This window comes from Phaethon lepturus, unplaced genomic scaffold, assembly GCF_000687285.1.
Source record: "Phaethon lepturus isolate BGI_N335 unplaced genomic scaffold, ASM68728v1 scaffold18269, whole genome shotgun sequence".
NCBI classification, from domain to species: domain Eukaryota; kingdom Metazoa; phylum Chordata; class Aves; order Phaethontiformes; family Phaethontidae; genus Phaethon; species Phaethon lepturus.
In genome coordinates, this window is record NW_010564335.1 from 26,842 (window position 1) to 43,401 (window position 16,560).

Sequence of the window (16,560 nt, forward strand, 5' to 3'; positions counted from 1 at the left end):
TTTGCTCCTCAGACCAAGTTCTATTTTCTTGTGGTTGCTGACCCACAGAGTAGGGATGAAACAGAATGGGATGGGGCCCTTGAAAGAAGAGCAGTCATAGATGAAAATGTCCTAGTTGCATTCACATATACTGCTGTATCAGCTGAGAGCTGAGCTACATTGACTGGGCTGGCTGGACCCTTGGCTGAGTATCTCCACTGATGTCTTTGCCAAATACCTGGTCCTCAGCATTTGATCGGGTCAGCTGCCTACTGCTTGGTTGAAAGAGGAGATGCAGCTTTTGAATTAAATTGGCTATTAATAATCATCTCACGTGTTTTGCTCCATTTACTGCCTTGTGTTTGTGGCATATTTCTTTCCGAGGAAAATATGTTTTGGCTGTTGCTTCAAGCTGTGGTTGATCATATGACAACAATTAAGTCCCTTATAAGATTGCAGCCTTTCATTTAGCACACAATGCAAAACAGCTCAAAGACAGATCATATTGCTGGCTTGCAATTTTCTACATGCTTTACTATAACAACCCTCTTTTATCTGATTTGCTCCAGGGCTTGACAGCAGTGGATTACAGACGTTTGCACACGTCATCACTTAACAAAAGTGTTAGTTTTGAGCTGTGTAAACAAAAGAATGTGCCAGTTTCCACATTGGCAACCAATTTACTTCTCTCTATTGACTTGTTTCTCACTGGAGACTTAAGATGACTCCTCCTGTACTGTATTTTTCAAGATGGGTTGTTAAAGCAGACTGTGTAGTAATGCTAATGCCTAGGGAACAGAAAGAAGAGAGGAATCAAAACAGTTGAGATGAATTTGAAGTATTGATGTACTGTGATCTTCCCTAAATATTAATGAATTGCTGATCTTTCAAATTGAACAGTGTTCATCATATCAGGCTATTTTTTTTAACCACGGAGGATGTAAAATCCCAACACAGCACACCAGTGGATTTGAAGGTCACAGCGCTCCCTTCCATGAGGTGTGACCAAACAAGCCCTATTTTCAAACCTTACACACCTGATACCCAACTCCACCAAGGAACTCCACCTAGAAGTGTTCCCAGCAGGACAAACAGTGGAATAGTCATCACGGGCCGTGAGTCTGAAGCAGTCAGGCTTGAGAGCCACCTTGCTGCTATGGTGACGGGAGAGAAAATACACCCCCAAGCAAAGCACTTCCACTTTTCCCCTTGTGGTCTCAAGAAGCCATATGGGCATTGGGCACCAGTTACCAGCAGAGCCATGAGCCTTTTTCCCTTTTAACCACAGCTTGGGATTGAAGCAGCAGGTGGAGCTGAGAAGAGGTGGGCACAGGAGTGTGTCCATGACCCACGTGTGGCCTAACGCCAGCAGTTCTTCAGCCGTGGATAACCTACGATACAGACAAAAAACACAGGGACATAAATGCAACTGGTGTTACAGCTGCTCAGCTTATGCACATCACCTTCCTGCCTGCCTGCCTATTTTGTTTATTCCTATTCAGGAGAAAAACTGCCTTGAAGCAAGAAAGGCCAAATGAGTTTGATGCATTACCAAAACGCAGAGAAAACAATTTGCTTTATGAAACAGTGGGTGGATTTTCTGCACAAACATATATTTTATCTTTATTGCACCCTTCCAATGTGATTGCAATGTAACTGAGAGGTGATTACCTGAAACAGAATATCTGTTCCTTTTCGAGCTTCTTGGTGTCTTGCTTTTTGTCTGAGGTTTACATTTTAAGCAAGAAAAACAAGTTATCCTGTGAATACTGCAGGTGACAAGATGGTCTGTTGTTTACTGTACCGAACAACGATTCAAACATTTGGCTTAATTCTGTATTCAGCTCTCCCTTTCTGTGTGCAACTGAATAACACATCAGAGCCTGTGGCTCGCTTGACCATTCACGATACGGGGACAGCACTTCCCCCTCCACAAGAGGACCAAGCCCACTTATAATCAGGGAGCATTCAGGTGAAGTATTGCTGAGAGGCAGGGTTGTTCTTACACACTTTGAGGCGAGCCCTGGCTTTCATCTGGGTTGTTTTTAAGATTTCTTTAAAAACCCAGAAATGTTCCAGGGAGTACCTTGTTTTTAAAAAGTTTTCCTGCAGAAAGTGAGGGCGATTTTGGAGCAGAGCAGCGACTGCCCATTCCCCTGCACAGCTGCTAAGCTGAATGGGACCATGTTTTCTGGCTGGTGCTGTGAATGTGCCACCAGATGTGGTCAGATCCAGCAGAGACCAGTGTTACAGACTAGTAGGCCTTGGTACAACACCCCAGTGTCTTTATCTGGACTTTACCCATTGCTGGAGGAGATGTGACACTTGGGAACTCTTCCCAAGTCAAGATCTCAGTGTGCCCCTCCAGGGCAGACTGAGGATCAGTGCTTAGGAAGGAATGGGTGCTTCTGGATCCAAAGCTTATGCCATTGCTGGGAAGTTGTTTGTTTCTGAGAGCTGATGACATGAGTTATGTCATTTTGTAGGAAAGTAATACACAAAAAATCAGTGAATGACCATGTAGCAAGGGAAAAGGATAACAAAGTCAATCAAACTGGTTTCAGTCACTCACACTCATTCTCTCTTGGATTCTTTATTCCTTCTCACAAAAGCCATTGCTGTGTGTTGCCAGGCCCTCCCACCAGGATGGCTTTGGTGATGTGGAGGATGAGGAAATTCAGGTATTGAGTTCTTGTCCAGTCTCTTAGGTCCTCCAGACTGGTGATGATGAACTAGTTTTTGGACCGAGCTTTCATAAACTTCAGGATTCAACAGTTTCTTGGAACCTGGCTTTGGGCTTCTGCAGCAAACAGCACTTTCCTCAGCGTTTACTCATGTGATGGCTCTCCATCATGTCCTTGGCCAGCACGGACACTTTTCTTCTCATCCTCATTCTTTTATTTCCCCTGGAGCTTTCACACATGTAGACATTTCCATTCATGCTTCACTCTGACCAATCTTTGCATTTCTGTGGTAAATAACTAAAATATCATAAGATGGTTAAAAAAAATGCAACAGATGTAGTATCCCTTTGTTCAACCCCAAACACCTGGGCCTGAAAGCACATCTCTGTGGCTGAGAAATTCACTGGTATTTTGGTAATTTTCCTCCCTTCTGTGCTAGGAAGCTGGAATGCCAAAACATCTACACCTTCCTGTGATTGCACGCACATTGTCTGCGTTTTTGCAATGAAAACATAATGGTATGGATCTGGCAGCCTGGATTATATATCTCGTTCAGCAGATGTCAATAATGGCTGTAGCTGAGTATTAGATATTATTAAGAAGAAGAGGTAAAATCGGGTTGTGAAATAGTGTATGTTGGCTGGTAGCAAATGTCTTCCTGATGCTTGGAAACATGAGATTTGGCAGGGGAGTTACACGCTTTGATAAAACTATTGCAGCATTGCTGCCAGCTCAGTGTATGTATTTCAAAACAGAAGGATTTGGGGAACCCTCATGAGAGAGAGACAAAAAATATTCCAGTGGCTTCGCTGGCCTTCACCAATGCCAACACACTTGAGCAGTAAAGGTTGACATATACATTCTTAGTCAAGAGCACATACCTACAGTAGCTCAGATTCACTGGCCAGCACAACCTGTAGCACTGAGATTTGCTGCACAGTAGAGTTGGGATCACTGTGGCAGTTTAAGCCACGAATGGTCCCTGCAGTTTGGTACTTGGTCAGGAAATTTAGAAGAATGAAGCAGATGAACAGGCCAGATGAACAGGCCTTTCATGGTGCTGACCCCTGAGTTGGCTTCACCTGGCCTAAGTGGGGGCTGGCAGCTGCAGCGCCTGGGCACTGCTCATGGCTTTGCAGGGGCTGGCAAAGGCTCGTTCTGTGGGCGCTGGTGCTGCAGGGGCTGCCCCTGAAACCTGTCAACTAAAATCTTGCTGGTGTTACAATAGGAATGTCTCTCCAGCGTCATCCCTCCATCTCCTTGGAGTCATCCCCACAAGAAGGGATGGTCAAGCACCATCACCCATGGTGGGCATCCCCTGTGGAGGAGCTGTAGGTGCCATGGGACCAGGACAAGTCAGCACTGGGGCACTCTGCCTGCAGCACCTACTTCTGGGGGGTGGAGGCGAGTGGAGAGGGATCCGCCTGTGCCCAGCAAAGAGGAAACCTGACTCTCAGGAGCTGGATCCCAAACCCACAGCACTGCCAACAATGTAAAAAGAAAATACCGGAAGGGAAAGAAACAGTCAGAAAAGAGAAAAGGTCTGCTCCTCTCTGCCTGAGACACTGAAGAGGTAAGAAAGCTTCACTCAAAAAAGAGCAGAATAAATATTTAATCAAGCCTTGTCTTAATAGTGGGGTTATATGATAATTCATATGGCATGCGCAAAAGCTCTGACTTTACTGACAAAATTCCCAGCGGGTCTCACATGCAGTACTGCATATTGTGTGCCCTCCATGGCCTCGCAGCCCTCCGGTGTGGGGTCATGGCATCCTTCCGCCGGGTCCCAGCAGCAGTTTCAGTGCGCTCTTGGTTGCTCCCTTCAGATGGAGGATCGCTATTTTCCCAGCCGGCAGCAGTTTGTCACTGCTGTCTTGTGGCTCATGTAATTGGCATTTAGTATTTTCAGTGGGATTCACAAATAGCAGGAAACTTGTGACTCCCCGAAGAGGCATGACAGATGCTAGCTACTCCGTCAAGGCAAACAGGGCTGCAAAGGTTTTGGATGAGCAAACTGTGGGTTTGGTAGGAACCATTAGGAGGTCTACTGAAGTGTTGCATCTAAATCTCTGTCTTTTGGACATAGATGCTAGAGCAGAGTGTACAGTGCCAGGGACTTACCTGAACAGTGGCTTCTTGTCTGCTTATGGGTGAATGAATTTTGCTTCAGCTGCCTGAATACCTGGACAGAGGGGGATACAGGTGCCTGCACAGATTTCTGGTGTTATCTGAGATGCTAGAGAAGGTATCCCACCTGCTCACCCGTTGCTTTTTTTTGCAGAGAGAGCATTTGAGAGCAGTGTGGGGCTCCCATAGGTGCTATCTGCCACCCTGATACCTCTGGGGGTGTCTTGGCTACTGTGAGGTCTCAGAGGTGGCTCTGCACCCTTCTGCTTGAGTGCCTGAGCCTCATCCAGGGACCTGCACAGCAGCACCAGGGATTGGGGTTTCCTCCCCTTTTCTGGAAGAGCTGCAGCACTTCCCAGCACAGTTGTATGTGGCCCAAAGCAGGTCAGTGCCAGTGAAACACTCCAGCGCCTCTTGGCAAAAATTTGCAGAGCATCCCAGCGTCAGGACAGATGGGCAAAGGCCCAGAGCTTGATCCTTGTCCTGGGCATGCCCCAGCCTGGCCTGCCAGGGCCCTGGGCTGTGCCCGCTGCAGGCTTTGGAGGAGAGCGGCTGTTTAACCAGACACCGGCGTGATGTGGAAGCTTAGGGCAGAATGTGTTTCCAAGTTCCTAATCATAAAGGAACAGAAACGGAGAAAAACAGGTCCCCAGATTTTGTTATTACACAGCCTTTCGCTATTCAGACACACGGTAAAGCTTTACCTCTTCTTGCAAGGTCTTCCAGGCACCTTGTTTGGTTGCTCTTGAGCCGGTTCCACTTGGAAATGGTCCCTAGCTGGTGCCAGCATGGTCAGCTGGTGGCACCGTGTGCTGCTGGCAGCTATTGCTGCCTCTGAGGACACTGCTGAGAGACAGTTGTAAGCAATATCCTATGCATCCTCTTGGATCCTGGACTGTAATGATCTGTGACAGCAAGGTCAGTGTATGTGACCCCACTGACTAATCTGCTGTTAGCCCTTGCCCTTAATGACTTCCTTATAACTGTACCTCAGTATAATGTTTTTAAGGTATGCAGCCTGGGAGTGCTGTAACTCTGTGCTTTCCATGATCATGCTGCCCTGTGTCTCAGCTGGGATTTTCATGAGATGCCTGCAGTCATTCTTTCAAGCTCTCACCCTACTGCAGCCTCCAGGATCATGGCTGCATGGCCGTGAATGCTGCCTGGGCCAAGCCCGGCACCCCTGAAGGGAGGTAATAAAAGGAGAGGGTGTCGTCAAATTGAAGATGGGTTGACCCCCCCCATTAAGCACTCAGACGGAAAGCTTGTGGGTGGTGTGCTTCATCCCTGTCCTGGGATGAAGATGAGCATTTCTGACCAGAAAAAGCAGTTGTGATCAGGCAAAGGGATCTAGCACTGGAAACCACAAACCAGGGGAGGAAACCAGCTCTCCCCTGTTGCAAAACCCAGAACTTGTGGCTGTGTTTCTTGCTGACCTGAGAGGATGGGGATTAGCGCAGTGGGGGATAAGGCAGAGGATCAGGTTTGCAGAAGGAAGCTGGCAAGGTGCAGACTGAGTGAGGAGGAGTTTGATGCTCACCGCTCGCTAGCCATGGGTAGCCGGGGTTAGGGCAGCAGGCTGGGCCACCCTGCTCCTTGGCATGGCTGTTCCTACCCACTGTCTCTGCCTCCGTGGGTGCTCCCATAAGGCTGAGCAATTAGAGAGGCGCAGCACCTCTACCACCCAACTGACCCCAGCTCCCAAGGGCTACCCCATTTCTGCCTCCAACAGGGGCAACTTGCTGCCAGTCATGTCATGTCTTGGCTCTTGGAGGTGCAGCATCTTTTGGCTGCCTCTGCATTTGACTCATCTCTGGTCTGGGGAAGTCGTCATATGTACTCTTGTGTTAGCAGGTCTCCAGTCCTCCCTAAGGCAATGCCTGGACTTTCCACAAAAACAACCGGTGCAATGCGATGACTGACTTCTGTTAGTTCAACTAACTTGTTTTGTGATGCTTCTATGTATTTTTCACAAAAAAACACTACAGGAAGGGACATGTCCTAATAGCTGCCTGAAACAAACCCATGTTTGAGCATATCTGAATGTTTTTACTCTGGCACAATATGCTGCTTTGCTGGCTTATTTCTCAGATGGCTTTGTAACTGTCCAGAGATTTCACGGTTAGATCCCACAGCCTTGCCCGAGAGTGACGGTGGACTCCAGCAGGAGCTGAGATGGCCACTGCACCAAAAGAGGCAGAAAATGCTATTGGCTTGGAGGAAATCCACGCAGAGAAACAGGAACCCCCAAAAGGTGGGTTTGTATTGGCAGGACTAGAAATTTGGGTCCCCATTTATCCAGGGTAGAGGGAGGGTCCCCAGTCCTGTCACTCCAGCTACCTAAAACCTCTGTGCATGGAGCCACAAGCATCAGCTTCATACTGCTCCTCTCCCATCACAGCTACCAGACTGGTGGCTGCTCCCTATGGCGGTGGGGAGAGCTGGCTGTCTTGGTTTTACTTAGGCCTCCGCTTTGTATAAACATTTTATTATACCTGTATTCAAGGATGCTTTCATTTTGTATAATTTATTTTTGAAAAGAAAAATGTATGCTATTTCAAAAGCATTTTAATGTGAAAGAAAATGTAGAAAAGCATAAAATGAAAAATTCTGCATCTGGAAAAAAAAAGAATTCTCCTGAAATTCTGCATTTCTGTTCCATTTCAGATGTAATGCTGATGGGTTTGAGATTACTTAGTTGGGAGATAAATGGCCTGACAGAAAAATTTGTGCAGCTATGACTTTACCTAAATAAGAGCTTAAAAGTATACATATACTGAAAGCTTTCTGCCAGGTCTGTTTATAAAGCCACCCCAGCCCTGATCTTGAGATGCTTTCTTTGCTCCTGAAATGGGAGGAAAAGTCAGGAATAAAGGCTTAGGAGATGAAACTGAGCCCAGAGTCCCTGGTTGTGCCCGTCTTGCAAGGGCTCAGACCTGGGACACCCCCAGCTCACGCTGCCCATGCCGGGAACGGGCCCATACCCCAGGGGTGCAGAGGGGCTGAGCCTCACGGCAGTTTGGGCAGGAGAAGGGAGTAGACCGTTGCCCAGACCACGGGTTTCTGAAGCAGCTGGGGTGACTCAGTACAAGGCTGCCCTTCCCCTGTGCCCAGCCTTCCCCGCTGGCTGCTGTTTCAGCAACCCCCTGGCATGCCCAGGGTCTGGTCAGTGGACACACAACTGGTAGATGTTTCCAGCCTTTTTCCTGGTGCAGTCCCACAGGAGCATGAAAAATGTTGACACTTCATAAAGAGGAGATACAACTGACTGTTGACGTGTTTTTTGTCTCTGTCTTTCTTTCCCTTCGGTGTTCAGGGCAGAAGACATTTACAGTGGAAGAAGCTGTGGAAACCATTGGATTTGGGAGGTTCCACATCTTGCTTTTCCTGATCATGGGCAGCACTGGGGTAGGTGTTTGCAGCTATCTGCACTGGCCTAAAAAAACAGTCTTCTTATTTTCTTTATTACTGTGCAATAACAACCATTAAGCAGCCTGGGCACATATTGCAGCCCATTTTTTTCGCATGTAACGTCTCAAGCAGGATTTCTGCTGTTGTCATCTTTGGCCAAAATCAATTATCAGCTAAAATTGATATCAGACCTATTTCAGAGCAAAGCTCAGCATGTTGGCCCAGAGCATCCTGGTCTGGCCCCTGCCCTGGTGCACTGATGGGGCATGTCTTCAATAGTGCCTGAGGGTTAGATTCAGCCTCCCAACTGCATTTTTCATGCCATGCCTGGGGCACCCAAACCCTGTGCAATCTGGCATGGGCGGGCTGCTCTCCTCTCACCCTTGGCTACCTGAAAAATTTCCTAACTGCCAGGGTCTTGGGTTAATGGCGTATCATCTGGTCTGGGAACTGGGGCAAAAGCCTGAGGCCAAGCTGGGGTAAAGATGTGATGGGGACAAATCCATGAGGATCACTACATCTGAGGGGTAAAAGCCTCTAGCTATGTGTGAGTGATAGGCTCATTTCTTAACTGAAGCCAGCTGCTGGGGCAAACAGCCAATGGAGCAATTAAGTTTGTAATCAAAAACAGCTTTAAGAGGTCATCTTTGTGTTAGATGCCCACATTCACAACTGGGTACCTAACAAAGCAGCTTGGTTTCCAGAGATAGTTGAAGACCTTCCACTAGCACAGCTGGGTAAGAGTATCCTCTGCAAAAATGTCTTTCCAGCCTTTCTAGATACACAATGTACCTAGATACCTGCTTTCTAGGTGTACCTTTTCCCCCTTCTCTCCTTGTTTCCAAATACTCACGTCTTCCAGAGTATTGGAAGGCACAGGGCTCAGGCCACCATGGAGGCACCATGGTTTCACAGGGCTGTTTTGACATGGTGGGACTGCCATGGCTGCAGGCTTGGTAGAACTGAGGGACTTTCCCCTGTGGGCTCCTTGTGGCTTCCCTTCTTGCTAATGTGCATGTTCGTTCCCAAAGGTGGCTGAAGCCATGGAGATCATGCTAATAGCTGTTGTGTCTCCTCTCATCCGATGCGAGTGGCAGCTTCAAGACTGGCAGGTGGCTTTAGTGACCACGGTGAGTGACTTGTGTTCCCCCCATGCAGGTCATCCACTATGTGAGCATTGTCCAGGACACCACCATGAACTTTGTAAAGTATATTTCCCAGGGGACCAAATAAATTTCTAGGGCCTCCTCTCAGGGACAAGAACAGTACCACAACTGTCGAAAACCAGAAAGCAAGCTGATGTGAGCACATCCGTGCTGAGAGCTGTAATGCCAGAACAAGCCCTCACTTCCATATTCGTCTTTTGAAGTCCTTGCCATCAGGCTCTCAGCTTTGAGGGTTGAAGCAATGAGTGCCTACGTGGAAGAAGACAGCCCCTGAAAGCCACCTTGGTTATGGCTCTGGGCACTGCAGATCATCGTGCTGCTCGGAAAACATTCAACCCACCCACAGTTCAAAGAGCAGAGCTGCCCGGTGCTGCCGGGAGTGAGCCCTCCACAGCTGTGTTTCAATTCCCCTTAGATGGTGTTTTTTGGCTACATGGTGTTCAGCGTAGTGCTTGGGCTCCTGGCTGACAGGTATGGCCGCTGGAAGGTGAGTGAGTGCTGGGAGCTGCACGTCCTTTCCCTGAGCCCCACAGGAGCCATGCACCTGGCTGAGCCCTTGGTTTTATGACCCTAATTTTGACCCTTTTTCAGATTCTGCTGCTCTCATTCCTCTGGGCAGCCTATTTCTCCCTGCTGACCTCGTTTGCTCCATCCTACCCCTGGTTCGTGTTCCTGCGGGCCATGGTTGGCGGTGGCGTGTCGGGCCACGCGCAAGGGTAAGGCCCATGCTTTGCTCCTCGTGGCACGGGCAGCGTCAAACCAACCTTCATGGGGAGGTTAGTGGAGGCACCCCTGGACATGGCGGGGCCGAGTGCCCGGGTTTACAGCAAGAAAGGAGCTTCAGCTCATTTTGGCTGACCCTGGCGGAGCGCCCTGTTTCCCTTGCGCTGGGCCTGATAAGCCATGGCCGTGCTGAGCTGGAGGAGACTGCGAGGAAGGGGCCTCCGTGGGGGCTGGAAGAGGAAAGGGGAGCAAACTCCCACATCGACTTAAAACAAAATGCCGTTCTCTAATTTCACTGAATCCTGGTCGATCGACCTAAATTGCAGTTCCCAAGGACTCTTGAGCCCAGGAATAGAGGAGGCAGCTGGTTTACATTAAGCCAGTGACAGAGGGATTATTAAGCATATATATTATAAAAACAATTGGACAGGTAACAGATGAGCAAAGGCTGCTTCCTCGTAAAAAAGTCACAACAATTCTGCTTAAGTAGCAAATTCTTCTTGAACTGATGTAAAACGTTCCCACTTAAATTAAACTTCTTGCCTTGTTGAGGCAGAAAGGGGGACATGGAAGGGGAGAAGAGAAATTCACAATATTAATAACCACTTTACTAGGAACCTGGCAAAATAAATTATTTCTTGTGACTCAGGGAAACAAATGCAACATTTCAGCATCATAGAATCATAGAACCTTTGGGTTGGAAGGGACCTTTTAAGGTCATCTAGTCCAACCCCCCTGTAATGAGCAGGGACATCTTCAACCAGATCAGGTTGCTAAGAGCTGACCTTGAAGGTTTCCAGGGGTGGGGCATCTACCACCTCTCTGGGCAACCTGGGCCAGTGTTTCACTACCCTCATTGTGAAAAATTTCTTCCTTATATCTAGTCTAAATCTACCCTCTTTTAGTTTAAAACCATTACCCCTTGTCCTATCACTACAGGCCCTGCTAAAAAGTTTGTCCCCATCTCTCTTATAAGCCCCCTTTAAGTACTGGAAGGCTGCAACAAGGTCTCCCTGGAGCCTTCTCTTCTCCAGGCTGAAAACCCCAACTCTCTCAGCCTGTACTCACAGGAGAGGAGTTCCGTCGCTCTGAACATTTTGGTGGCCTCCTCTGGACCCTCTCCAACAGGTCCATGTCTTTCCTGTGCTGAGGGCTCCAGAGCTGGATGCAGGACTCCAGGTGGGGTCTCAGCAGAGTGGAGGAGAGGGTCAAATCACCTCCCTCGACCTGCTGACCACGCTGCTTTGGATGCAGCCCAGGATACGGTTGGCCTTCTGGGCTGTGAGCACACATTGCCAGCTCATGTCCAGCTTTTCATCCACCAGTACCCTTGAATCCTTCTCGGCAGGGCTGCTCTCGATCCCTTCATCCCCCAGCCTGTACTGATACTGGGGGTTGCCCTGACCCAGGTGCATGGAGGCTGCTAATGAGCCTAATGAGGATGGAGGGAAGTTGCATGTTTTATAAAACACTTCAATAGCTTAGATAGATAGATAGATAGATAGAATGAGCCCTCCTGGGTCTATCCCCACCACCCTCTCTTTCCAGCCAAGGAAGCACAATTCACTCTTGTGAGCTTGAGAGATGCCAGTGCCAGGTCATCCCCCACGGGTTATCCAACCATTTGATAAAAAGTGGAACAGACCCTTTTCTTTATTTAATGAAAAAAAAAAAATTATTCACTAGAAGTTGGTCATTTCTACAAACATACTCTATGCCTGTGCTGACACCTCAGTGACCCCATAGGACCTTCCCATAGGTTTCCTGCTGCACAGACTGCAGTGTTTACCTGCCTGTATCCTACAAGCCGTGGCCTGGAAAGGAGTCATCTCCCTTGCATGTAATTTGGTGCCTGCCTGAGTGAAAGGCATACTGAGCAGGGATCCCCCATCTCTGGGTGCTCAGTGGTGGAGGAAGGACGGTCACTCTGTATACAGGCTGCAACATCCACCACTGACTGACTGAGCTGAGCTGAACTGCTACTTGATTAGTACAGAAATTCTCATTGTTGCTCTATTTCTGCATTTTTCCCCCTTTTTTGCCAGGCTTATCATAAAAACGGAATTTTTGCCCACCAAATACCGCGGATACATGTTGCCCTTATCTCAGGTGAGCATGTTACTGTTTCTTCTAGCCCCGAGACCAGGGAGATTTGTCCTGCTGCTGTTTGGAAGCTGGCTCCCCAGCTATTTACACTTGTCTGGGTCCGAGCGAGTGCCTCCTGCATGATGTACACAGGCAGCCCTTCTGCAGGAGAGCAGCAATTTCTTCTCAAACAATTGGACGCTCCAAACATTGCACTGGGACTTTGAGTGGTGGCTGACACCCAGCCTCTCTGTTGCCCTATCGATAACGGTGCTACCTGCTCTAATGGGGATGATGCCAATGGGCCAGCAGGCATGGGGGCTAGTGGCTCCACTGGTCCTCTCCGGGCCTGGGCTGTTCCCCTCCTCTCTTTGGACCCTCGGTGATAACAAGTGGTTAATGAGGTGATTCCCAGATGAGGTCCTAAATCTGCGCCTCTCTCTGTCCCTGCTCAGGGACAGCACAGGGCTTTGCACAGGGTAGGTCTAGCATAGATAGATAGTCCCAAATTTGGCCTGAGACGTGCTGGGAGGGTTGTGACCACTTGCTGGGCAAAGACCACAGCAAGCGTGTCTGGGGTTGTTGCTTACTCCAGATTTCTGCAATGGGCACTTGCTGCCCCTGCGAATGATCTGTGGAGGCCTCATCGAGCACACGAATTCATCTGGGTTGAACGAATTCATCTGACTGTCGAACGAAAAGTGTTTGTATATGGTCTGGGTGGCAGGGATAATTTGCTTTTCATTACTGCCTGTTTGATCCCAGGGCTTCATTACCAAAGTGTCATCAGAAACACAAAGGTTTATAAAAAAGAACAATCTTGTATTTCTCCTCAGAAATTTGTTATTTCTGCCCACAGATTACTCATGAACTCGCTGTGGCTTTTATGTATTTGTGCTTTGTGTTGGCTGAGCTCCCTTGGGTGGTCCCCTGGAAAGGGATGTGTCTCCTCATGGCAACAAGTGAACTTTGGGGAGGAATGTACTTGTAGATCAGGGGCCAGATTCTCCATTGGTATAACTTGGCATTGAGTCTCCTGGAGACCAACCAACTTCCACCAGTGGAAATTTGGCCTGGTTTTGCCTTCAGTGCTTGTAAATCTGCTGCTTCCCTGCAGAGATTTGGACAAGAGGAAAATTCAAGGCTATGAGCATTAGCAGAGAAGTGACTGGAAGGACAAAAGAAGTGGCTTTAACTACAATGGTGGCCACAACAAGTTATCTGTTTTCATCTGGAGCTAATTAAGACTATCTTCAGCTCCCCAAATCCTTGTCCGTCTTTCCCTCTTCCTTCAACACAAGCTCAGCTTCTCAAACAACCATGGCTCAACTTGAACCGCAGCGCTCCCCAGCACAGATTCCCACCTATCCATGGAACCAGACCAGAAGGGAAGAAAATAAACTAATCATTGCCATGTGTTCATGTTTTAACCCCTTCCTTTCCCATGGAAAGGTGTTTTGGTTGGCAGGATCCTTGTTAATCATTGGCCTGGCGTCAGTGGTGAACCCAACCATCGGCTGGCGGTGGCTGATCAGAATCGCCTCCATCCCCGGCATCCTTCTCATCCTGGTGTTCAAGGTAGGAAGTGCTTCTCTCCCCACTCCCTGCCGCACTGTCTCCCTAGACATCAGGAGGCATCACCCTCCACCACCCACAAGCCTGGGGCTGTCCTTGTGTCCTCCTTTCATCACTGCAGCCCTCTCACCTGGGGCTATTGGGAAAGTCCTGATGGCCTAGAGGGGACTGCAGACCAGCTGCTGTAGAGATGTCACCCTGCAGGACATGGCTTGGCTTTGCTTTGCTTTGCAAAGGATCTGGCTTTGCTGCCTTGCTGTAGCCCTCCAGCACCTCAGGCTCCAGTGTCCAGGCTGCCAGCAGTTTCCCAGGAACCATGGTGGTGGGCCAGGCATCGAGAGGAGGACAGATTAGGCACAGTATGCAAAAAATTACAAGTAATATCTTCAGTCTAGTGATGGCCACAATGCACCATCATTTTCAGTTTTACATTTGCTAGGGCTGAGGATAGAAGCCTCAGTGAAGTGTTCACACAGCAAATCGGTGTCAGGGTCAACTGTGGCTTCCCCAGGTTGACTCGTGCTTCAGAAAGATCAACCTCGGACATAAGGACCATCTTATTTGTGGGGAGTGATATGGAAAATCCTACTTACAGTGCTCGTGGGCACTGCAGTGCTAAGTTGTGGCTGATGCAAGTCGTGCAGATGTGAAATCCCTTCCTGCAGCTGAACGAATGCACAAGTCCACCTGGGCAGTAAAATAAAAGATTGCTGTGAATGTCCACTTGTATATCTTTGACGTTGGGTTTCCCTGATTAGTTTTGTCAGGAAAAAAAAAGGTAGCAAAAGTTTTTAGTCCAGAAGAAAAAAAGACACAGTCAGCACACATACCTTTAAAAAAGAATGAGTCACTAATTCATATTTCAGTGATACACAGGTAGTTGTTTAGACCCATCATTTAATAAAACGGTATTTTGTTTTGGAAAGAGCACCAGGTATGGGTGAATGTTGCAAATACTAGTGATGAGCGAGTTTGTTCCTAAATTTCATCTATGTCTTCCTTTTTTTTAATGGACTTGTTGAGTCTTCCAAGACTTTTGCTCAAGTAAGTGACACATGCCTAATCCTGTTTTAGAATTTCAATTACTTAAGGGTTGTTTTCGTTAAACCTGTGTCTTTGGCTTCCACCTCTCATGAGCGCTTGCCACAGACTGCTCAGTAGCAGACCGCTGGGAGCTGGACCAAGAAACAGGTTTGTTGAGTGAGCCCCCCAAGATGGGATATGGGGAGCTGGGACACACAGGGGTGCCCCAGGGCACGGCTAGGGAGGAGAACAGGCAAAAGGCTGCTCCAGCACAGGCAGTGCCCTGTGCTAACCTGGCCGGGCTCCTGGGCACGGCGGGAAGCTGTGCATAGGGTTGCATGGACAGAGCGGTGTGGAAAGGCTTTCTGACGCCGCTCCGCTTTCAGTTCATCCCAGAGTCAGCGCGGTACAACGTCTCCACAGGAAACGTGGCGGCTGCCCTGGCCACGCTGAGGAGGATAGCCAAGACGAACGGGGCCGCGATGCCCGAGGGGGTGCTGAAGGAGTCCGCCAAGGTAAGCCGAGTCCGCGCCGCGCTGCCCAGCCTCTCTGTCCCGGGCCGGGCTGCCGGCATCTGGGGCTCGGGGAGGGAGCGGGACTGCCAAGCACGTCTCGCCCTTCCTCTCTCCCCCTCCAGGCCTGGTTTCTTTCCAAATGACTGTTGAATGTGATGATGAAGATGTCATTTTTCTTTTGGAGAGACAGTAATCTTGGCCTTCAAAACGGAATTGGGTTTCTTGCTTTTTTTCACATTCTTCCTATACGGTCCGAAACATACAGTGCTGAGAAAAGATTTGCTTCTTTTACCACAAAAAGGGCTCCCAGCAAAGCACGTTCTTCCTTATTGCCCATCCACCCCCCAGGGGTGTCCCCTGTGCTGTGAGACTTGGGATCTGGCCCTCGGGGGGCTGAGGCCATTCAGGCTGTATGGGTCCTTGCCATGAGGTCAACCCACCGCTCCCAGAGGCTTCTCCCAGGCCCTGGCCAGGCTTGTCTGCTGGGCCCCAGCACCCCAGGTCCTTGCGTGTGGAGCCACGGACCAGCAGAAGAGGGCCATAGCAGGAGAGGCCATTTCAGAGCTACTGATGTTTCTACCTCTAAGCGGCTGAGCAGCTCAGGGGTCGATCACTGCTGGACCGAAGTGCCCAAAAGCATGTGTGGGTGCAGGAGAGGACCCCCAGTTGGGGCCCTGCTGACTGCAGGGTGGGAGAACTTATTCAGGTGGCTCCTTTGACTCTCAAGAGAGGAAGATTGGACAAAACTATTGTCCAAGGCCTCAAAATTATTATCCAGCTCCTTTAAGTCCCTTTCCTGGACCTCTTTGCTGCTTATTCAATCCCACAGGCACCAAGCATTGTCCTTAGCAATTCATGCAAGATGGTGCTATTGTATTGGAATTAATTAGGATTAAAGCTTCCCTGTAGTTTAATTGAATTTATGTAATGGACCCGCATTGGCTGTGGGAAGGGTTTTTGTTTGTTGTGCACCCTCTCAGGCTTAACCAATATTGAGGAAAATAAAAATCAAGGCAACCCAAACCATCCCTGTGAACTCGTCTCCCCTCGGTGGTGGGACACTGGGGCAGCTGCCGGCTCTTGGGGACCAGCGGGGGGCGGCTGCCGGCTCTTGGGGACCAGCGGGGCGGGCAGGGCCCCCCAGTGCCCGCTTGTGTCTCTGCTTGCTGGCATTTCAGGCCTCCTGGCAAGACACGTGTGGCCACAAACTTGCTCCACATGCAGAACTGTGGGCGCTGGGCCCCTCTCCCCAGCATGTGGGGCGACCGGAGC

At 49.1% G+C, this 16,560-nt stretch overlaps 1 protein-coding gene across 1 annotated transcript in view; it reads left to right on the forward strand.

The window, feature by feature from the left end:
• The first annotated feature begins 6,965 nt into the window (after positions 1-6,965).
• Positions 6,966-16,560, forward strand: part of SVOPL (SVOP-like) — an 18,628-nt gene continuing 9,033 nt past the window's right edge. Inside the window, exons 1-8 of the mRNA XM_010294858.1 lie at positions 6,966-7,044; positions 8,107-8,198; positions 9,233-9,331; positions 9,783-9,854; positions 9,959-10,083; positions 12,136-12,199; positions 13,628-13,753; positions 15,160-15,288. Of these exons, the coding sequence (XP_010293160.1) occupies positions 6,966-7,044; positions 8,107-8,198; positions 9,233-9,331; positions 9,783-9,854; positions 9,959-10,083; positions 12,136-12,199; positions 13,628-13,753; positions 15,160-15,288 (786 nt within the window). The remainder of the gene's footprint in view (positions 7,045-8,106; positions 8,199-9,232; positions 9,332-9,782; positions 9,855-9,958; positions 10,084-12,135; positions 12,200-13,627; positions 13,754-15,159; positions 15,289-16,560) is intronic.